This window comes from Thermobia domestica, chromosome 18, assembly GCF_964235325.1.
Source record: "Thermobia domestica chromosome 18, izTheDome1.hap1.1, whole genome shotgun sequence".
Classification (NCBI taxonomy): Eukaryota; Metazoa; Arthropoda; class Insecta; order Zygentoma; family Lepismatidae; genus Thermobia; species Thermobia domestica.
Genome location: NC_137471.1, coordinates 181,837,850 through 181,862,797, shown reverse-complemented (window position 1 = coordinate 181,862,797; position 24,948 = coordinate 181,837,850). Strand labels below are relative to the sequence as shown.

The 24,948-nt window shown below is 35.4% G+C and overlaps 1 protein-coding gene across 1 annotated transcript in view; it reads right to left on the bottom strand.

The window, feature by feature from the left end:
* Positions 1–19,209, bottom strand: part of LOC145674772 (uncharacterized) — a 38,825-nt gene extending 19,616 nt beyond the window's left edge. Inside the window, exon 1 of the mRNA XM_081744964.1 lies at positions 18,825–19,209. Coding sequence (XP_081601090.1) covers positions 18,825–19,186 — 362 coding nt within the window. The 5' untranslated portion in view covers positions 19,187–19,209. The remainder of the gene's footprint in view (positions 1–18,824) is intronic.
* Between the last annotated feature and the right edge of the window lie 5,739 nt (positions 19,210–24,948).

The window sequence follows — 24,948 nt, the reverse complement described above, 5'->3', positions numbered from 1 at the left end:
AAAATCCGAAATAAGTTAGGAAATTATTTCCAATCCTTATCTCCTCCAAAATTTTCGAGCGTCTTACAGAACGAATGGGCCTAGATATGAATCACAAACAATTTCTTACTTTTTTATTTATTTGAGACGTGTTTCCAAACTGTAGTGATTATTGATGTCATTTTCGATTTCGAGCGGTGAATGTTTTAAAAACTGTTATAAATATTTTATACATCATTGGAATCATTATATATTGTTCTCGATTACTCAATAGGTTATGATTATTAACATATATTTTTCGGTTATATCTTTTGAATGCTATATTAAACAAATGACACACAATACGAATTTTTTGCGCAGTATTAAGTAAAAATTCTTATTATAATACTGTACAAACTTATATTTTACCAGATGCCAGGCGAAATAGCACTAGCTTCAGGGCAAAAATGTATACAAAGAATTTTGAAATGAGAAACTGATGAGAATAAATAAAAAAAACACATTCTTGCGATTTCCATGTCTTGCCTCCGGAACATTTGCAATGTAACTGCTCCAAATTTTTGCTTGATATATTTTTTCGCTTCAACGCAAATTCTGCGTTAGTGTATTTTGAGACGTTCATTTGAATTCCTACAGTTCGTATGGTAAATGCTTTCCATTAATTGTGCTGCCACCAGGTAGTACAGAAAGAAAGAGAATAGAAGAAAAGGAAGAAGAAAGGAGAGAGAACTGCAGACTTGTAAGCCGAAGTTGGTGTAAGTGTGTGTGTGGAAGATCATTCAGCAAGTTTTGCTGATCATATTATTATCTCGAAACCAGACTTTTTTAAAAGGATTTGAATTACGCTATGTTTTAGGAAAACTAGAACTGTCTTCAAAATTCCATAAATGATTTGTAAGAATAGTAATGCAGATATTAGTGTTTTTCGCAAGTGTTGTATAAGCCGTTATTAAAGTAAATGAGCCGCAAGTAGTACTTTATAACAAGAGGGGGTTGTGAACGAGACAGTGAGTTAAACAAAGGACTCGGCAAGGTGTACCTTAACTGAATGGACGCTTATTACACCGATTAATATGAAGGATTATTGATTAAGCCAATTTCTTCGATTAAACTCACAAAATAATGTACTCATCATGTTCGCCTAGGAGGCCTGCTTCATAAATTGTTAACAGCGATACAATGGACAATTAATGCAAGAAGATTCATCAGATTCATAATGGGAAGACTAGAAATGTGATCACAAACGATAGTGCGCTTTTACGGACTAAGACTGTTCTTGTGAAAATATCAGAGAATTTCTACAAACCAACTACGCGATTGGGGCAAGGTAAATAGTAAAATATGTAAAATGTTACAGGTACGTTCAAGTATTCGCAATAAATGGCACTGAAAATATTTAGCTTTGTTTGTTCTTTTTCAGGTTGCATGACAAGGCGAAAACGTGGTTGTTGAATTACTTGTAATTGCACTGTGAAAGTGGGTGATGCTCTCACCTAATTTCTTTATCACGCCTCAGGTCTCCTCTCAGGTGATTCCGTCCGAATCTGGACCGTTACGGTAAAGTGAACCGTGCCTTCCCGGACTATTAGGCGATTGTCGAAGAGACGAGCTTTCTGAATCTGCAAGTAATATAGTGCAAAGTTATATTACTTGGGGGTAAAGAGTTGTGAGATCTCTGGGAGCAGGAAAATTCGGTGTAGGAAAATTCGGTGTAAGAAAACTCGGTGTAGGAAAATTCGGTGTACGGAAAACTCGGTGTGGGGAATGTTAGGTGTAAATATTCGTTGTAGTAGACCGTAGGATTTATTAAAAAGTCAACTTTGAGGATAAATGAGCGTATTACTAGTAGTTTTAAGTTCAAACTGTAGTAGACCGTAGGATTTATTAAAAGCTCAACTTTGAGGATAAATGAGCGTATTAGTTTTAAGTTCAAACTTTGTGTAGAACGTACTTTCACTGTCTACTATAATTTTTGCTGTTTACTGTCTACATTATATTGCTTTATATTGAATTGTGTTCCTGAAATTATTTGAATTCTAGATTTCGACGGATTTTAACATTTCATGGCTCTTACATGACGAGAAATTTGTTTTTCGATGTCCGTTCGTGTGATTTAGCGAAGCGACCATCGCTACCAATCGACATTTAATTTAAAACTTAAGTTTTTATACTGTTTTGGAGGATGTCTCCTAGAATTTTCTACTTCCAAAAAATGTAGGTTACCGGGCGGGTAAAGTTGAAAATTGTAGATTTTTAAAAAATGTTCTGACGATTTTATGTTTATTTTATAAATACATTTTTAAATCTAAATTCTTCAAAAATGACATAGTTTACTTATGGTACTCAAAGGTGTAAAAATAAATGCCTCAACTAAAGTATCTACGCCTGATTGGAGGAGAAGTCAATAAGGTTGCAGTACTTGTTTACCATAACTTAAGGCAAACAAACTAAAGTGTCTGATTGGCGGAGAAGTCAACTATTTGTACAATTATTATCTGATAAAACCATTATGCTTTATATTGCCCTTTCCACTAAGACTTTTTTGATCAATATATTTTTGCATCTTACATATGTATATACAGAGTGATTCCTTCATAACTCACGCATTTCATTTGGCTCTAGAATTTCTAACTGAAGGCCGATTTTCATGCGGTTTGTTGCAAATCATCAAGGAAGGATGGGAGATTTATGAGACTATGTTTACTGGTTTAAATTCGTTCGGGGTAATATCGAGCAGGCCGCAAGAAAAACAGCAAATATTCGCCATTGTACGTTACAGTTCGAACGAGATATTGGATATTTGAAGCGAAATTGAAGAATACAAATTAAGTGTTAGGAAGAATACAAATTAAGTGTTAGTGGTAACACACATAAATCACATGTTGAATAGAGATTTCTTGGGTGACTTAGAGTCGGTAACTGACATCTTCCACAACATCTGCCAGCGGGGTCCGATGCTTCCCTGTCTCACTCAGAAGCGATCCTGTTTCCTGCAATTTATTCACTAACGACCATATTATGTTCAGGTCTGGGGCAGAACGTGAGGCAAAGTTGCGTGTAAATGACCTTTGCGTAGCAACAACAGATCCCATTCTCCAAAAATTTTTAACGATAAAATCATGTTTCTCCAAACAGTACATTATTGTAACTGTGTCCTGACCATATTGATACAGTAGCACAGTATAATTCTCAATACAACGATCCAGTTTCCTGTTTCTTATTGACCGTCGCGAGGTTGCCATCTAATGAAGAAACTCAAATCTCCTACCGCACCTCACCTAATTCCAATTCGGTACAGTGGCGAATATTTGCTATTTTTCTAAAGGTGTGACCGATATTACCCAAAATGAATTTAAATCAGTAAACATAGTTTCACAAATCTCCCAACGTTCCTTGATCGTTTGCCACAAACCGCATGAAAATCGGGCATCAGTTAGAAATTCTAGACCGAAATGAAATTCGTGAGTTTTAAAAGAATCGCCTTGTATATATTCTATGATGTACTATAGGAAAGGTGTTGTTAGTTGTTCCTATAACTATTCTCTGAACTTGTAATTGTTTTATTTCTGACAAAAAGTGTCAGCTTCATTGTGCGATGCAAAGTAGTTTATAGTAATACCCCGCAAAAGACATGAAAGAGGGATTGGACTTAAGGAAAAAAAAATCTTTTCTTGAAATAGGTAATAACATTTTATTCGTTACATTTTATGGTTTTCATTTTCACAATAAGAAGTGACGTAAATTATCGTAAGTGGTAATATTCAATATGTATTACACCGAATTTTCTGTACACCGAGTTTTCTTACACCGAATTTTCCTACACCGAATTTTCCTAGACCCGGTGTAATAGAATGGCGTTTCCTCTCAGGGACAAATCAATTAATAATTCATGTTATTATTAACTGGTTTGTAACGGATGTAGCATCTGGGAGAGGACCTAGGTGTTATAATATTTGACAGGTTTTATTTCTCATGATATGCTATATGCGCTAAATTGAAAGTATTATTGGTGTTTATTGTGTTTGTGTATTCGTAACGTGTAGTCATGGCAGAAAATGAGAACCTAAGTTTGCAAAGTTTGCTTGAAGCTATTAATTCAATTAATGATACCAAAGAACAACTCAATGATGTTATTACTGAGACAAACAGTACAATCCACCAACATGTAGAAAAATGTCACAATGAAACGAGACAACGGTCAGAAAAATGTTTTGACGGTGTTGCGATGGGAATATCGACGTTACAGGAATCTTCTATTAAGCTGAAAAAGAGCTTAGAAAAAAGTGTAGACAAAATCAATCGTGCAGGTTCAGATAGTGTTAAACGACTTTCGATGCAGTTAGATCATAAGTTTGAGTCACAAAAGAAAGTAATGAAGTAAATGGTGTTGTAGTTACTATTTCTTGTACAGATAAAGAATATGCGAACACTCTTAGTCCAGTTATTGACGAAAGTTCTTGTCAAATTGCTGTAGCAGATACACCTAGTCTGAAAATAGTTGATAAGCGACAGGTAAGAGAAAATTGTGTGTTGTGTGAAGGGTTGAATAACATTCACAAGCTGTGTGCATACCGTTTAGCGAAAAACAGCACTAATGTCGTCGTTTATTGTAATGAAATTCGAGGCAAAGGGACCTCAATGCGCGTTAGTAGCTTGTTATCGCAAATACTTGAAAGTGTCCTAGGTAGTGTACCGCTTAATAAATTAGAATGTATCCCCGTCCGCACTATTTGCTTTTACTTTATTAATGTAACGATTGTTAAACTAGGTCATGTTGAAAGTAATTTGCACTGTTGTGAGTTAGTAATCAGTCAAGTACAAATTAAGCAAATCAAGCAAATAACTTTCTTTGTCCTCGTATGCACGATGTCTGTACATTCAAAAATCAAAGATAATAGTTTTGAGTTCAGTAAGCTTTTCAATTGTAGTAACAACTTTGTCTCCTGGATAGAAAAGAGTCTCGTTTGTCGTGAATTTTTCAGTAACGTAAAGCATATGTACAGCATACTTGTCAAAAAGCGCATTCATTTACTGGCCTACAGTAAGAAGAATAAAAAAAATAAACAAAAGTTGCATAAAGTTCGCGAGAAAGTGAAGAAATTATTCCGTTTATTGCATAACTTTCATAAATTCTCAAACAAGGTCCTGCGTTCCAATTTTAAAAGTAGATTTGAATACCGTCGTTGTGTAATGATAAAGCATGGTACGTGCGAAAATAATTCTGCTTGTGTCTCTGAATTGTCTTCCGAAAGTTCTTGCACGAATGACAGTTACTTGAAACCTAGCGATTATAGTAGATCATCAAGTATCGAATCAGCTGTTGCATTAGGTGCAGACCGCAGATCATTTGTGAATGGTAAGAATTGTAAAATTTTTCAAAAAACGTCCGTCAGGCTATTGAGTAAATCACACGCACTGGTAAGAACCAAAAGTAAATATAAATGCAAAACAAAATGTAGGTCAAAAATGTTTGTTAATGGAAAACCGTATGTTAATTGCGTAATTACAATGAAAAACCCAAACATGCAGGTGCATCAAAAAACCAATTTAAAATGAAAAGTCAAATTAGTGATCGATTAAAATTTCGAAAAATGCTAGTAAAGCCTGTTAAAAGTTTTCGAAAGAAAGGAAGAAATTGTGAAGATTGTGGTATAGTTCAAAAGTTAGTGAATCAATCTTCTAACATGAATCAGTGTTTTAATTCACAACTTGGTATGCGATCCAAGTATCAACGCAGTGTTGCCATAATGAATGAAAAGTTAAAAGATGCGAAATTTAATGCTAATAAAGTGAAAGTTAAGCAGCTCAGTGTATTAAAATGCAAAAGAAAGAGCAATATTTTGTGCAATGTTGCCATCTGCAGTGTTAAAAAACAAAGTGCATATATAAATAGGGTGTGTTCTAAAAGTAAAGCTATGATTAGAAACCACTTGATCATTTGTGAATTTACGTACATGATGTTTTGGCAAATGAAACCGTACAAAATTACTCCTGAGTTAGAGAAACCGAAAGTAGGCATAGGTTAAATAGATTATTACCTTCCGCCTAATTCATTATTTGGAATATGTGATATTTGCAATGATTTTGGAATTGTTAAAATTTTAAAATTATTTTTGTAATCGTCGTCGTTTAGAGATACATACTTCAAATTGTCATTTTATTGAATTATTCTGTATGTAGTAGTTTAGGTGTCAGACCTGCTAGCCTTCATTTAAATGTAAAAGCAAATTTCTCTATGTTGAAACATTTCGGCATTGTATCAAACGAAAGTTATGATGAAAGTGAACCTGTAAATTGGGAAAATAAACTCATAATGGCTGACTATCGCAGAAATGAAAAAGTTAGAATAAGAAACGAGAAATATAATGCATCCCAAGAAGGAAAATATAAAATAAAAGAAAATGATTTGGTATTCTTGTTGCAATCACATTTGAGTTCAGCTGTAGATAAAAAGATTCGTAAGTTTTTCATGCTCTATAAAGGTCTCCTGTTTTGTAAAAGAAAGATCTGAGACAAAGTATTTGAACTTGTAGATCCTTTAACCGGAGAATCTTGTGGCGTGCATTCTATTGATCGTATGAGAGTGTGGAGACCCACTCAGAAAACTAGGAACATCTGGTTAGAATTAGCTAAGAAACATATTCATGAGAAAGAATTTGGTTCTTAAAAGAAAGTAGTGAAAAAATTGATTCTTGTGAACCTGAAACTTTAGTAAATGTGAATTCCTTAAATGTAAAGAAAGTTAATTTGTCTGTTTTCAACATGAGTGAAAGTAATGAGTTCAATGTTCAGTTGTTGTTGAAAGAGTTATTAAAATGTGACACATATTTGCAGTACTTAAATGATAAGCTAGATTGTCGGTATCGTACTCTTATTTTAGCTTTAAATCATTTGCTGAATCCTAAACTAAATAGATGTGACGTGTAAAAAAAAAGAAAAAAGTCACGGACACGATTGTTTTCTAAATATTAATATGTATGGAAACATTGTTCGTTAGTATTCATATGTAAAAGAAATATGAGTTAAAAACTCTCGTTTATATGAATTAATACAGGGTGCGGCACGTAAAACCGGCCCGTCGTAATATTCTGGTATATTGTTTTTGACAACACTTAAATAATCTACCTTCCTACCAAGAGAAGGCGTGTCAAGGTCGGATCGACTTACGTGACCTGCAGCAGTCACGTGCAGCCGCAGCCAGTGAAACTTGTCGAAACCAGTTAAGGAAAAGGCCTCGTTGTGTTAAGCCGGGTGAGTGTCAGTGTGTGATAATGGCGTATTCGATACCCGAGCGTGTTGCCATTTTTGAAGGGTTCATTCTCACTGGATCTTTTGTGAAAACAAAGAATTTGTTTCGGGAGAAATTTCCAGGACGTTCTGTGCCAGCAGAAAGCATCATTCAGGAATTGATTGAAAAATGGCGGCGTACAGGATCGGTTCAAAATGTTCCCAGGAACAGACGACCATCTGTCTGCACACCTGAATTAAAGATGCAGGTGGAAGAGATAATGACAAGAAGTCCTCGAAAGTCAACCAGGAGATTGAGTCAACAGGTTCATGCGAGTGAGAGAAGTTGCAGACGTGTTTTAAGGGGACTGAAGTTAAAACCGTACCGGATAAGTCTTGTGCAAGAACTGAAGGAGCCTGACCTGCAGAAGAGGGTGCATTTCTGTTCATGGCTTTTGAACAATGTTGCCAGTGGTTTCTTGTATCCACTAATGCTCATCATGAGTGACGAGGCGTGGTTCCACCTGTCTGTGTACGAAAATTCCCAAAACAACCGGTATTGGTCGACAGAAAACACACACGCAATCCACCAGGTACCCTTGCATGATGAGAAGTTTGGTGTTTGATGTGCCATTTCCGCCACACGCGTTATTGGGCCCATATTCTTTGAGACGACAGTGAACATTGACGTGTATATGGGAATCCTGGAGTAGTTTTATACACACTTGACCGAAGAGGAGCGTCAGTTATGTTACTTTCAGCAGGACGGTGCAACATGCCACATATCAGCTGCATCATTGTCCCTTGTGCATGAGATGTTTACACCAGAGAGGACAATCAGCAAAGGCTTGTGGCCTCCCCTGTCACCAGAATTGTCCACGTGTGACTTTTACTTATGGGGACTGATAAGGGAAGAGTATACGAAACAAATCCACACACAATTGAAGAACTCAAGACCAGGATCCAGGATGTCATCAATAGCATTACAACACAAGAACTGAAAAGGGTATATATGAATCTCCTCAATCGTGCTCACATGTGTGTTGAAGTGGGCAGAGGACACTTTCAGCACCTGCTGTGAAGGTGAGTAGTCATATTCAATACATTACATTTCATTTATGTGTTGCAGTTAATCATATTCAATACATTACATTTCATTTTATGTGTTCACTTTACGGGCCGGTTTTACGTGCCGCACCCTGTATATTGTCTTGTTGATGTTTTGCGAAAAAGTTATTGCAACTAACAGTAAGATCTTGAACCACGAATTGTATAAGGTGAATCGCTTAGCATTCGTGTACTATTACTGATGTAAACGATGATAAGCTCTAATTCTATTGGAATGAGAGTAAGTTTTTGTGTGTCAGTGGAATACTGTAACAAGAGTATTGAATTATGAATGGCAACTCCCCTCCCTCATTTTATTTTTAACCTTTGGGTTCATTTTCTATGTTGTTTTTACACTCCTGCCTCACTAGAAGGTCTTGTTACCATTCTAAAGGGGTGGGATGAAACTATGAATGTATAATGGGGAAGGGAGACTTATAAATTTAAGTGGATCGGCGCTAATTAGCGTAAAAGTGTGGCAGACTTAGTTCTATCCGGCCTCACTCTTATCGTAACAATACGAAAGAGTGGTAATGAATTTCTTTCATGTAGTTATTATATTTAAATGATGTGTAATCCTTGTATTTGTGAATAACGATTTTGCCTTCCCTAACTTTTTTTGTCAGAATAACGTAAGAAGTTTAAGAATGTTTCGTCATTTATGCAATTTTAAGTATAATATGTATAGAATAAGTTTGTTTATTTCCTCTTGTGGAATATTGAAATATATGATTCTCATTAATGTATGTTTTATCTATTTTTCTGGTAAACTAAGTGATTCATAATGTTTATTTGTTCATTTTTTATAATTTTTGCATGATATCGTAAAGTAAGTAATGTGAACATTTTATGTTTGAATAATGTCATCATTTCGTGTAATGTTTGTGTTATTTTTAATAATAAGAGCGCAAATAGCAATTTTATAAGTCAAATATCGAAAGTATATCATGAGAGTTATTTGTATATCAATTGTTAGTCATGCACGTATAATTGTTTAACTTAGTGAGAGTGCCAAATGTAAAAAGAAACAGCCTTTACATATAAAAGCCCCATAAACATTTATGTATGCGTATAAATGCCCCACGAATTCGTTATTTTTCTGCTTTAAAATGAGACATTTTTATCTGACGAAGTGATCGTCAGACGAAAGTTCTTATAAAATTCCCAGTGAACTAATGTTTATATTGACATTGGAACAGTGATGATTATTTAAGTGAAACTTCAGTACAGGGTTCTTGAACTTTTACCATTATTCAATGGTGCACGTACATTCCTTTCGACCGTCAATGTAACTGCTCCAAATTTTTGCTTGATATATTTTATCGCTTCAACGCAAATTCTGCGTTAGTGTATTTTGAGACGTTGATTTGAATTCCTACAGTTCGTATGGTGTATGCTTTCCATTAATTGTGCTGCCACCTGGTAGTACAGATAGAAAGAGAATATAAGAAAAGGAAGAAGAAAGGAGAGAGAACTGCAGACTCGTAAACCAAAGTTGGTGTAAGTAAGTGTGTGGAAGATGATTCAAGAAGTTTTGCTGATCATATTATTATCTCTACACCAGATTTTTTAAAAAAGGATTTGAATTACGCTATGTTTTAGAAAAACTACAACTGTCTTCAAAATTCCATAAATGATCTGTAAGTAGTGTTGTAAATAGAAAAAAAACGTTTGTATTTTTTCAGAAATGTACGTTTTTTAGAAAAAAACAATGCCTCTCGTTTTTTTCTAAATTTCGTTTTTTTTCAAATAGTCATTGGTAATGCATCTTACGTCTATTTAAGTATGAAATATTTTTATGTAGGTATAATTACCGTAAAATGCAACATAAATTGAATGCTAGATATTGATACGCTACAAATATTTTACAATTTATATGAATAGCATACCTACTAACAATTCGGGTTTCAGCATTTTTCATCAACACCAACTTAGAAATAAAAGTAGAAATGAAATTTTGTTTTTTTTTCGTGAAAGTAGGTCTTTAATTAGTATAAAAATGATGTCACGAACAGTATAAAATTCAAATAACTTGTCTAAAGTGAAAACTAATACTAATTTGCCTAATAGTATTTGTCTAAATATAATATATAAATAATTTGTCGACTAGATATGATATGCAGAGCCGGCTCTACCGTATGTGCAACACGTGCATTTGCATGGAGCGGCAAGTATGGAGAGTCCGGCAAAATCTCTCATAAGTATATTATTTAAATTAAATATTTCTTGTTGGAAACAGACTTCATGATGATGGTAGTTACATTTATTAAGATGACCTAATATTTGAATACTACATTCATAAATTATGTTTAGGTCGCATTAGTTTAAGGTCACATGGACAAATGCCAAAGCAAATGGTCAAATAAATCCCAGCACAAATTGCTTGATTGTTGTCAAATGCAAGAACTCAGTTCTCGAATAGTAGCAAATATCTCTTCCATTTAGTTAGTTATAACAGTTTTGATATGAAAAATCAAGAAATAAAGATAAAAGAGCTAGTTGCACTGGAATTGCAAACTGATACATTGAGATTGAAGCACGATATTGAATTCTGTAAAAAGGATTACCATCTTTCCTCTGCAGTTGTGTTTCCTTTATCTCTCACTAACATTACAGATTAATACTTAAAGAAAGAACAGACACAAGGAGATTGTACTTTAATTAAGTATTTAAGTCTTTCTGAGTGCGACTGCACTTACCCTCCCCTTCGTTGTTCATGCTAGAGTAGCATACTTAAAATCGTGACTTTTAAGATTTGTTCTTTCTGGAGAAAGGGGGAGGCGGCAAATTATGTCATTGCACGGGGCGACGAATTGCCTAGGGCTGGCAGTGATGATATGTTTATACAAGACATGAATATAGGATGACTCAATTTGAAGTAATGCAGGTTGTTTCAAAATGAATATTAGGGCTTTGAAACTTTGTAGTATCTATTACAATTAACTTACAATTATAAATATTATCTAATAATAGAGCAATTCCAACAGTTTTGTACGCACGTATGCACATGCATTGTTTCCTCTGTCTACCATTAGAAAGAGCTAGTAGCTAGATGGAGACTAGAGAGCAGAAAGGTGTTTGTGTTTCAATAAAGACTGAATCTGTAGTTACAATGCAACCGTTTGTGCGAAGAATATTTTCTAGATCATGTCGTCTTCAGAGATAAATCGATATTTTACATAAGAGGTAATGCGTATACTCAATGTTCGCATCTGGCGGTCAGCAAATCCTCAGGAAATGGTACAGTTGCAACGAGACTCCACTAAATTGAATGTGATTTGTGCTATATGGCGGAAAGTTTATGGGCCTTTCTTGCCTATCGACTAGATGTGTCCCGTGTGAGGAATGAAGCTCACATCGAACACTTGTACCAAAGACTGTTTAAGGTGCTATTTTACTTGATGTATTGTTTATAATTCTACGTAACATGTAATAAGTACTACGAAGACTTAAAACTCCGATATTCATTTTGAAACACCCTGCATTTCTCAACAACAATATTTGAACTAATATGTAAAAAGGAGAGAAAATTTTCCTTATAAAGTGATTGTTTACAACAACGATATTATTATTAGTCGAGATTATAACTACAGGGTGTCCGAGAAGTCCTTCCCTGATTACAGAAATTGATAACTTAGGCTAGAAATAAGATAGAAATATGAAACTGGTGTTGAATTGTTTACAAACTATAAAAGTTTTGGTCACATCAGTACACTTCCACATGAGCACCCTTGGTAGCACGTAGCACATCTAGGCGATATTCAATTTCCATCCACACATTAGCCAATATCACTGGAGGGATCGATACAACGACTGTGGTTATCCGTTGCTGCAGGGTTTCAAGATCTGGTACACGTGTTCGGTAGACCTCATCCTTGACATAACACCATAAAAAGAAGTCTAATGGGGTTATGTCAGGAGAGCGTGGAGGCCAAGCTGTTGGTCCATCACAACCAATCCAGCGCCCAGGAAATGTCCTATCGAGATAGGCAGGGACGTCCAAACCCCAATGAGGTGGTGCACCGTCTTGCTGAAAAACGACATCGGAGCGATACTGAAGCAGCTGAGGAACATCATACAGCTGCAACATATCCAGGTACACTGCAGATGTGATGGTATCCTCAGCGAAGAATGGCCCAATAATTCGATCGTGCAATAACGCGCACCAAACATTCACCTTTGGACTGCCTCTGGTGAACTCCCTGGCCTCCCTGGGGGGTTCTGAACCCCAAATGCGTACATTATGACGATTCACTACTCCACTGACAGAGAATGTCGCTTCGTCGGAAAAGGCAATTCGTCTGAGATAACCATTATCGTCCTCAATACGTGATAGCATTTCGACCGCAAAGTCATATCGACGTGTACCGTCGTCGGGCAACAAGGCCTGAACGAGTTGCACTTTGTAAGCACGAAACAATAAACGTTTGTGTAAAATGTCATGGATAGAGCTTTTTGGCATCTGTAATTCGCGTGAGGCCCTGCGCACCGATTTCTTAGGACTTCTCAGAAAAGACTGCCGCACAGCCTCCACCGTGTCTGCTGAGGTTCTTGGTCTACCAGACCTCGGAAGGTCAGCAACCGACCCTGTGTTCTTGAACTTCTCATACCAGGCTTTAATGCTCTTCACATCAGGTGGAGTCCTCCCAAATGTTGTCTGGAACTGTCTCTGCACCGCGGTTGGTGATCGTGTCTCATGGTACCACAGGACACACTGTGCCTTCTCTGGTTGGTTGGCATGGTTTCTTGGGCTTCTTTCTTACGTACTACAAACCTAAAACAAAAAAAATTGAGACTTGATAAAACAGAACAAACCTAACACAGACAAAAACTTTTATAGTTTGTAAACAATTCAACACCAGTTTATTTCTAGCCTGAGTTATCAATTTCTGTAATCAGGGAAGGACTTCTCGGACACCCTGTACAACAACACGAGTTATTGGTCAAAAAAATGTAATCAAGTGTACAATAACCCTTTCGGACACACGTGGCCAAAGTGGCACACACGAGTGTGTCACTTTTTTTAATCCGCTCCCGTGTGGACACTAATTAAGATATCGAGATATTATTTTTGCCAAATATGGTCGGACCATAGTTTATCATATTAATTTCTTTTTCTTCTCGGGGTCGAACTTTTTTCTCAAATTTCAGCCCAGTCAAAAATTCGAAAATTTTCGAATTTCCCCTGTAGCTTCCTTCATTGCAGACAGATTTCCTTATAACTTACCAGGTAGATACCTTGGATAGATACCTAATTCTTCACATCAATTGGACGGGCCTGTGTGCAGTCTTGCCAATTAGGTAAATTAAAATTTCCCTCAATTTGGAAAAAAAATCGAAATTTTTGTTTATATATCCGTATCTATACGTCCGAGTGCAAGACAGCTTACGCAAGTCGAACATTTCTCCTTACTGAACAACCGCGGGTACAGATCGTTACAATGGGGTAATTAGGGGGCGCACGGAAAATTCGTATTTAGGTTCTAACCCTTGATTCTTCTAGTTTTCCCTACTTTTCTGTTTACCGCAATATAATTTTTTGGTAATTAGAAGCTCTGTTCCTTAAATATCGGCATAATATTTGTAGAATATATTAGTGGTGTACCGATGTTTACTTTAAGATAGTTTGCGTCTGTGTGGCAGCAGTGTTGCCAGCTACAAAAATTTAATTACAGATTTTAGGGGAAAATTATTTGTTTTGTCTCTATTATTTCCCACTTGTTCGCTACATCGGAACAAACGTATCAGTATCTGAAAGTCTCGTCTTTTCCCTACACAACGCACTATAGAAAGTTTTAATAGGATAATTAGGGGAAGTACAGTTGAGGTTTACAATAGACCTTGCTCTCTAAGTGGAAAGATAACTTTTTTTTTTAGGTAGAATAAGATATTTTTATTGACATGCTTACTTTATTAGATATCGTCACAATGCTTGTAAGATATATTAGAGGGATACCAAAGCTTATTTTAAGATAGTGTGTGTGTGTGTGTGTGTGTGTCTGATAGCAGTGTTGCCAGCTACAGAAAATTTTAATTCCAGACTAAGTGAAAATTTTTGAAAAATTTCCTTTTTGTGTCTATTATTTCCCTCTTGTTGGCTATATTCGAACAAAAGTACAAGTGTCTAAAAGCCTCGTCTTTTGCCTACACAGCGCACTATAAAAAGTTTCACTCGAGTAATTAGAGAAAGTACAGTTGAGTTTTACAATAAATCATGTTCTGTAAATGGTAAGATAATGGTGAATTGTTGAGGTAGAATGAGTTTTTTTTTTAATTTCATGCTTAATTTGTTAGATATCGCCATGGTACTTGTACGATGTATTCTTGGATTACTAAGGTTTATTTTCAGATAGCGTTAGTCTGTCTGATGGCAGTGTTTGCAGCCAAAACAATTAATTCCCGATTTTAGGTGAAAATTTCGGAAAATTTCCCTTTCCACCTCTATTATTACCCTCTTGCTGGCTACATTGAAACAAACGTACCACTAGTTGAAAGCTTCCTCTTTGGCCTACAGAACGCAGCATAAAAAGTTTCAAAAGGATAATTAGAGAAGATGTAGCCCCGGCATATTTGTTGATTTTTGCTTCTAAGGCGTAAAAAGTGTCAAAATTTCATGTGTATGATGAAAGAGATTTTTTTGTGTCCCTCTTTCAATGGAAGCCAGCGACTTCAGAATTTCACCGTATCTTGTGAACACACCAAATAATTTTTTTTTTTAATTGACTTCAACACATATGGCAGCAGTGGTCCTAGATACAAAGAATTTTGAAATTCGGTTAGGAAATTTTTTGTAAATTTTCACCCCTACATTTCCCTCAATAATTTCTAACCCGTTGGCAACACTCCAATGTAACTTACACCAAAAAATAGCCACGTCCATTTTCTTAAAAATCAAGGCCTTAACCATGTCAATTGAATAAACGGTTTTTGAGCAATAAGTCACTAACTGAAAATGTAGGAAAATGCCAAAAATGACCTGGGGTCGAAAGGAATAATCACAATTTTGCTAGTATATAGGTACAAAGAAACAAACGATTTGTAACCTACGAGGGCTTAGACTCAAGTTCTGTTGATTATTTCAATAATTTGCAACATAAATCAATAAATAATAGCTACCAGAAAAAAAATAGACATTTCAAAAAAACATGAAAAAGAACGATGTTTTTTATTGAAAACAAACTTCGCAGAAAAAAAGTCTTACAACACTATCAGTAAGAATAGTAATGCAGATATTAGTGTTTTTCGCAAGTGTTGTATAAGCCGTTATTAAAGTAAATGAGCCCCAAGTAGTACTTTATAACAAGAGGGGTAGTGAACGAGACAGTGAGTTAAACAAAGGACTCGGCAAGGTGTACCTTAACTGAATGGACGCTTATTACACCGATTAATATGAAGGATTATTGATTAAGCCAATTTCTTCGATTAAACTCACAAAATAATGTAGTCATCATGTTCGCCTAGGAGGCCTGCTTCATAAATTGTTAACAGCGATACAATGGACAATTATTGCAAGAAGATTCATCAGATTCATAATGAGAAGACTTTAGAAATGTGATCACAACCGATAGTGCGCTTTTACGGACTAAGACTGTTCTTGTGAAAAATATCAGAGAATTTCTACAAACCAACTACGCGATTGGGGCAAGGTAAATAGTAAAATATGTAAAATGTTACAGGTACGTTCAAGTATTCGCAATAAATGGCACTGAAAATATTTAGCTTTGTTTGTTCTTTTTCAGGTTGCATGACAAGGCGAAAAAGTGGTTGTTGAATTACTTGTAATTGCTCTGTGAAAGTGGGTGATGTTCTCACCTAATTTCTTTATCACGCCTCAGGTCTCCTCTCAGGTGATTCCGTCCGAATCTGGACCGTTACGGTAAAGTGAACCGTGCCTTCCCGGACTATTAGGCGATTGTCGAAGGGACGAGCTTTCTGAACCTACAAGTAATATAGTGCAAAGTTATATTACTTGGGGGTAAAGAGTTGTGAGTTCTCTACGGTAACCGTCTAAAGATGGTGCGTGCCGGGCTGCGCTAAGCTGTACCGTAATAGCAATTCCTTATCATAATTATAATAATTACTATTATTATAAAAATTAAGAAAATAAATACCAATGAGCCACACCTACTGCGACAGAAGACTATGGATTCGATAATAATAGCGGCAATATTTGATCATTTTCTCATCTCTACTCTTCCTAATATTTTGGAGTCTTTCGCCTCTATAGTACCCTTCTCCATAATGTTAGTTATATGTGTATATTAACTTGCTGTTATAAATTAGTATACGAATCGAGCTTTATACTCCTAACGTAATGACAGAGAGAGAGAAAGAGTAAATTAATATCGTCTTCTTAGCACTTCCTCTTCCCCAGCTAAGGTTAACTAAATAATGATATATAATCTACTGTTTATTAAAAGCTATGATGTCTTGCATAAAACTACTTTGAACTACAATGTTAAGAATTATCCTATAAGTACAAGGGCCAAAATATTACCAAACACTATACCTAATCAATCCAGGTGAAGCGGTGACTCTCAATATTGATATCTAAATGAGGGCTACCGCTTCCCCAACCCCCCCCCCCCACTCAAGTACCATAAAAACATCCCAAAAAACAATATTTAGTCAAACCAGTACTATAAAGGTAACGTAAGAAGGAAATTTTTTTAAAAAAAATACTCATTACTAATTATAAATCAGTGCAACATGACGAGGAAAAATAAATTACATCTCACCAAGATAATGGAACCACCAAGAACAAAACAAATACTTTGCCAAATACTCAAATTCAAAGCAAATCAAGAATAAAAATAATATCAACTAAAAATGGAAAGCACTCACCGTTTCGCCATACTAGAACAGTCATGAATAATAAACTCATAATTGATGATTCACGAAAAAATAAGATAGCAAGAGCACATGCGCAATACTCAAGTTTACATTAGTGAAAAATGTTCATTTCCGCACAGACGTCGATTTATTAAAGCGAGCACACTTGTTATTATTACGAACAAGACTAACAAATAAACGCCCACTTTTACCATACGTCGGAAATATTTTCAGCCTTCGGCCATAACCATGACAGGTTTTCTTTAACTCAAATAAACCACACAATGCTGCAAAGCGATATGAGTTAATATCCGAATCTAATACAAACTTATTTAAAAACGACAAGTTCAAATTAAATTCATGTTACGGTTTCCCAATCGCACTTGCTAACTCGATCGTCGCCATGAAACGAAAATTCAATTACCCGCTCACTGCATTCCACACATACAAGCAGACAGAACATGAGATATCACAGTAACACTCTACTATATGACTGTACAGAGACACATAGTGAGAAAAATATGAATTACCACCAATTTTTCAAAAAGGATGTCACACAAAAGGCACGAACAGTTCCAACAAGTGACTCAGGCAGAAACAATTCCAGCAAGTGACTGAACCGATAAGAACCGATTAAATTTACTGTTTGAGTCTAATTAAGTACTTGCCTTTAAAAAAAAAAAAAAATCATGCAATTTTAGGTCACGCAATCATGCAGCCTAAAAGTTACGAACCCGGTAAATCTTCCACTGATTACGGTTCAAATGATAAACTTGGACAAAAGGAATAACCAAATCAAATCAGTTCACGAGGATCAATTTTTCTGTTCGTGAGTTGGCACTTTTGTGGGACATATGCTAAACTATTAGAATGTGGGTCCTGAGTCGGTACCAGAAAATACATAATTTTCTTTACAAATATCGATAATTCAAACTAAGTACTGATACCGGTACCAATATTAATAAAATGCATGCAGTTTTGTGTAGAAAGTAAAATGTTTAAATACTAAAGGGAAAATATTGCACAGAAACGTATATTCAACATACTTGTTTGTATGTTGTGCAAAATTCACCCCACCAATTCACATTTCAATTTCAACAATTACATCAATGTCCCATTATGCACACTAGTATTCTATGAAACTGACTTAACATTGACGGAAGCTCTTTTAAAATTTAGCGGTCTTTACAGTGACTGCTTTCCATACCAGTACAACAACAAACCCTCCCGGTAATTAGAACTGATTAGCTTTTGTTCCAATATAATACATTCCACGTTTAGATTTAGAAAATTTTAGGATAATTACCATTCTCACGATTTGTTATTTTACATAAGTCTCTATATAAATAAAAAAAATCGTCGAGCACCCATATTTTAAATATGTGCAACAATTAGTGAGCAATGTGTAATCAATAATAAAGAAATAATTATTTTATCAAGATATGAACTACATAAAATTTGTATGAGTGGTGTCGATCTTATTATTACTTTTATTTGGTATACAGCTAGTCTATGTGTGCCATGCCATTTCCAAATTGTTGGTTACTAACTTACGTTCGAGATATCTCCCATACCTAAATATTTCTCGTGAAGTTTTGCTTTTAACCAACAAAGTTTCCAAACGAATGTAACCGTATTATAAATCTGAACCAATTAGTATATGCAAACTTGAACATTACCTTTCTGGCCGAACAGAATTTAAACTTTTTGTTGTTACTTGCTGGGAGTCATTAGAGTACGACGCGCAAGTCTCCTGAACCACTATTTTTCTTAGCGTTTCTATATTACTTTCAAATGCAGAATCTTCTACTGCTAATTCTGATTTCACCCTATCAACGTTTAGTTTCACATCCAAAGAACACATAGCTGTATCCTTGTCCATTGTTTCCTCTCCTTCCGTTGTAGATAATATTAACTCATTGTTGTCAGTCATTAGTTCGTAGGTCCACCCTTTCCCTTCGAGTGGATCTTCTTGAGGTAAGTCATAAGCAATTTCTTCTTTGCACATCAATTCCACCTTAACAGATTCCTCACCAGCCATTGTGAATTGAAATGTAATACGAATTTAACACTGTTCTTATACTCAGTGTTGCCAACAGAAATTAATTTTTCCAGCTAAATTTTGAGTTAAAAACAACTAGAAACAGCATCAAAAGAACTAGAAAATTACGTAAAACATTTTTTCTTACCTAAATACACAATACCTTAACTTTAAATACACAAACTGGCAAAGCAACTCTTACACAGTGATCCAATCTTCCACCTCACCACCGGCGCAAATTCCGGGGTGATGAGGGAGACATGTACCCTCGAATCTTGGAATTAAGGGGACTGTCCCACTAATAATCTGATTTGAAATGTATCTTTTGGAGAGAAGTGTGATGATTTGAGTCCGATTGCCACAAAGAAAAGTGATGAAATTGATGTTCCCCCAGAATAAGCCTCAAATCTACCCGCCTCTCAATGTTGAAGACAACTCTGTTTCCCTGATCCTCCACAGCTTTGTTCTTCAACTTCATAAATATGTTGAATAGCGCTTTAAAAAAAAAAAAAAAGATTATGGGAACGGTCTTAACCCCCCCCCACACACACACATGTTGAAAACATATTTACGGCACTGTACCCCACTCCACCCAAATGGGCAGAGACGGATTCCTACGTACTTACTCAGCCATGCAGTATAAAAGCCCAATGCAAAACGGGAAATCCTGAAGGGAAGACCCCAATTTCTATTAATTTATTCAAACAGGAGAAAAATAATACTATTTTTTTTTAAGATGAACACGGAAATTCATTCTCAATCAACAAATATTTTTCTCTTTTCTCGAAATAAGAAAGGCAGGAGGTTCATCTTTCGTTTACTTTGAGTAGAGATGTAGATTTAAAAACTGAATGCACATCTGCAAGAAACAGTATATCTAGCAACGCTGATGATGACTAAAATCGGAGATTCAATCTCTTCTTTGTGTTCCTCCCGCTTAGCCAACGCCCTTCAGTCACAAGATCTAGATACTTCTAACATGAGCCAATTCCAAAACAGAAAAAACAGGTAGACGAGTATACTAATTTGTTAAAATGTCTGTTACTAATACAAAATAATTCTCTCAAGGGAAATATAGACAAAAGTAATTACACAATTTCTTAACATAAAAAGAACTAGAACTCAACTAGATAAGATTTTTTAAAAACTAGATTTTCAACTAGCTACTAGACAACTATTTTTAAAACTAAATTGCCTTCTAAAACAACCAGATTTAGTTGGAAAACAACTAACTTGGCATCACTGCTTATACTTCCCTTATATTTTATGTTGCCAGTGTTAATGAAATGATTTACAAGAACGTTCACAAAAGCAACTTTATATTTCCAATCTTCTTCTGCAGTTGATTATTTCCTAATCCACGACGCTCTCCCGGCAATTGTGTGTTTCTTTGTAGTAAGCATCACAAAAGTTGTGCATAATATCATTACCACTCAATTGAACAAGAATATCGGCAATTTAGAAGGTAATTAAACGTGTAAAAGGTAAAGATTTGAATAGTTGAAAAATGATTTTTAAAAAAGTAACAAGATGAGTACAAAGTCATAAAACAGATAGAAAGTAGTATGTATGATAAAGTAAAAATACATGAAAAAAGTAGTGTCGCAATCGGGAAAAAGTCAAATTTGCAGAGAAGTATGGTACAATAGGAAAAAGTCAAAATAAGGAGAGAAGATCGAACAGTTAAAGGGGGCAGAAGGCCAAGTTGGACAGGGCAAAAAATAGAGAAAAGTGAGGAGTGTAAACTGAATGGGAAAAAAGTATAGAAAAAGGAAAGGAATGTATGAACGTGTAAAGGAAAAAAAGAGTGTAAGTGTAGTAAATATGTATAGAAAACCCCACACAACTCTCGTCATCATAGGGCACACAAAACACGATGCACTCGCCATACGGCCACTCTACTCGATATTTGAAGGATACTCTCCCGGCAATTATAGACGGTACTTCCAATCAAATATACGATCAGGTTTTGATATGATACAGATTAATTGCTTATTGAAAAAAAATAGTTCTTCTTCTTCTTCACAAGTATAAAGCCACTGGAGTAGGGGGAGCTGCTGTACCTAGGGACATTTTTTTATTTTGTATTTTTTGACGTATCAAACACATTTTTTTACAACATGCAATATATTCCCTTAATAGGTACATGTTTTGCAAAGTATGTCAAACAACGAAAGGAAATCTTCCTTTAATAGCAGAGACAATTTCAATTTAAGTATAAGCATGTCAGTTGTCCCTAGGTACTACTATGAGCAAAATAAATGACGCGTCTATTTATTTTGAAGTTTTTTGAAAATATCTCCGTTTTCTTTATATGTTCGAAATTTCGGAAGGTTTCCCCAGCAGGGCAGGTTAATAATTTGTGTTAGATATTAGCTTAAAATAAATAAATTAGAAGCAAAAAGCATTAAATCGACAGAAACCTCGAGAATTACCAACTCTGCTAAAGTGGGAAATTTTCAAGAACGCGAGAGAATTCTGCAGTTCAACACGAAGCAGCGACATCTATGACATTGAAAGAAATGTGGATTAAATCTACAAACTAAACTTTTAATGAAATATGTCTAATATGTCTTATTACGTGCATTATCTTCAAACTCCAAATACATGAATATATGCCAAGTATTAACGTAAAGATAGAGCAAATAGTGGATTAACTATGGAAAAGGACGAATTGGTAGCACGATCATAATGAAAAATCGTCTTTACCGGAACAGGCTCAGCTCACGTAAGAAAACAAATAGCTCAGTTAGTTAAAGCACCGAATCTGTATGCCGAAGGTAGTGGGTTTGATCCCCAAGAGGTACCGTTTTCATTTTTATCACTATGGTTATTTTATTTATATTTTATTTGGGAAAGAATCAAATTGTAACATATGTGTAAAACTCATGACGATACCAAAAAAAGAAAAAATATCGTTGTCGCACTTGCATTAGTGTCCCTAATTTTGTTTCCAAACAGTTTCGTAATTATTTCCCCTGTGCTCATTTCTTACTATATGCTTGCTGGCGCATAACGAATGTTTCCCAGTAAATGTTAATTCTAATTTGGAGAATTTTATAAAGTTTTACAATATTTCTCACTAGATAGTCTTCTATCTACGGTTTAGATATTTTTATAACAGATTTCCCTATTAAATGTTTAATTTTCTCTAGATGTTTAATTACGGAAAAGTTTTGCAATGTATTTGTATTGAATTGAAATTGTTTTGAATTTACTACATAAGGTAAGTAGTCCGAAGAAGGAAAACTGAAGTAATTGATATTCTACACAAAAGCAACCTATTGTAGAATAATGATGCTTCTTACCTTCAGCACATAATCTTTACGTTAGAGAGTTAGACAGAGAAAAATCCTGGTTTTTCCTCCCCCATGACCACCTTTCTTAACCCTCTACATACCATTGTTCGTCTCACAAAATTTCGGTGCTCCAAAAACATTCAAATAATAATAATAATAATTATAATAATAATAATAATAATAATAATAATAATAATAATAATAATAATAATAATAATAATAATAATAATAATCCTGAATATGCTATCCTTACACAATATAAAGATATCTTAGTTTCTTAGTTTAAATCTTAATTATCTTAGTTTAAAATGCTTTCTTTAGTAATTATTTGAGCAACCATGTAGGAAGGGGTACGACGTTTTATTTTGCCCCTCTCATTTCAGTACCCTTCCAACAGAAAGTAATTTCTGATAAGCAGGGCAGACAAAATGAATAAGAAATATATTTCCAGCATCCTCTCCCCTTTCATGATTGGAATATTATGTAACATTTTTTATTCTACCAAAGATGGCCCTGTGCGGTTAGGGGTAGGTAACTAAAATACCTAATATATAGCGCCCCTTGATTGTAATATTGCCACTTTTTTATTTGTACGAGGGAGCACCTACACAATCAAGGGGGACAAAAAGAATAGGAAAAGTGTCTATTGATTCCAGTGGTGGATCCAGCACGAACTCCTGGGGGGGTGAAGTGAAAGATTATTTTGATGATGTGAAGCTGTCACAAATTATCACTTAACTAAACTAAACAATAGTGGGGTGAACCGGAACCCAGTCAGTTTAAATTGATGTAAAAGTTTAATTGCTTATAACTTTCGAATTTTTCGCCTATTTTAAAGAAATTATTGGCTTCATATTAAAGTCTTGGCTTCAAATAACAATTTCAGTCCGTGTGGACAATGATCAAATCTCGGAGGGCTCTTCGGTGTAGGGGTTTCGGCTTCTTTATGGGACAAGATTCACGTAGTTGATATTGCAAAATTGTTTTGTATACGTGAGTGGAAACTTGCACCATTTGTTTAATTATACCTTTTATATTTTGCAGATACAAATTCCAGGCAATAGTTACTTCGCAAAGCTAAAAGAGGGCACTTACTAGTTTCATTAAAATAAAATGTCTTTTATGAGAAGTTGTCATGGAGCAGACGAACGAACAGGCACCCAACAGACCCGGGTGGTCTTGGTCTTGGTCTTGGTCTTGCACATGCGGTCTTGGTCTTGGTCTTGCACTGGAACTCTCGGTCTTGGTCTTGGTCTTGGTCTTGCACACCTAGTCTTGGTCTTGGTCTTGGTCTTGCACACCCAGTCTTGGTCTTGCAAGTTTTGCTTTTAAGAAATCTATGATTTTCATAAGTAAATTTTACTCTGGATATAAGGGATAATAAATCCTACATTGCGTCAATAGTGAGGGAAATGCAATGTATGTTTCTAAATGTAATATATTTTACCTTCGTGTAAGTGTGATGATACTACTGTACAACATAGGCGATGACCTTTACTTTTTTTTTCAATGGGTGATCACGCTTCACTACTTGTAAGATAAATCACATAATTTCGTAATATTTTTATATGTTTTAACAGATCCAATATTCCACTGGTTCCCAAACTGGGGAGGCTACCCCTGACAGTGAGACGCATGAAAGAAAACCAAGACGGCACAGATTACTGAAATACCATAAATTGCAAAATTATTTTTACACTCTAAAGGCGTCAGATTTTTTTCTTTCCAACCACGATTAGCGCATCTTAGTATTGAACAAACTCCCAATTAAATATCGAAATTTTGTTTTACTGATTCTAATATGTACTGAATGGGGCAGAAACAAGGTCATTACGCAAAAACGATGAAACAGTTAGACTTTCGAAATGTGGGCATGGAGAAAAAAGGAGAGAATCAGCTGAGTTGAACGGAAAACGAATGCAAAGGTTTTAGAAATAGTAGCAGTATGGGAGAAAAGAATTTTAGATGCAATTAAGAGGAGGACATTAGCTGAGGAGGAACTGTATTATGAGAGACGTGCTAGAGGGAGGGGGCGAAGGAGATTGTAGTTGAAGCTGCCAATAATGGCAAAATAGCTATTATTATGACGATGATGATATGTTTTGCAATATTGACCAAAAAAGAGAGAAAAAATTAAAATAATAATAATTAAACCTCTTAATGTTTTAGAATATAAATGAAATGAAATTTGTGAGTTTTACGTCCCACGATTATGTCGGCTAGGCTAAAGGAGACGGTGATGATGAAAAATGAATGAAAATGGTGGAAAGAAGAAAGTAGGAGGAAACGGGAGAACCTCGAGGAAACCCTCGCACACGGTGTTTGTCCACCACAAAGTTCACTTGGCGGGGGCTGGGATCGAACGCGGGACCCCAAACACCAGAGCTGAACGCTCTACCACTGAGCCCCAATATTTTAGAATAACCTGAGTGAAAACTGAAAACGACTCAACTGTCTGTGTCT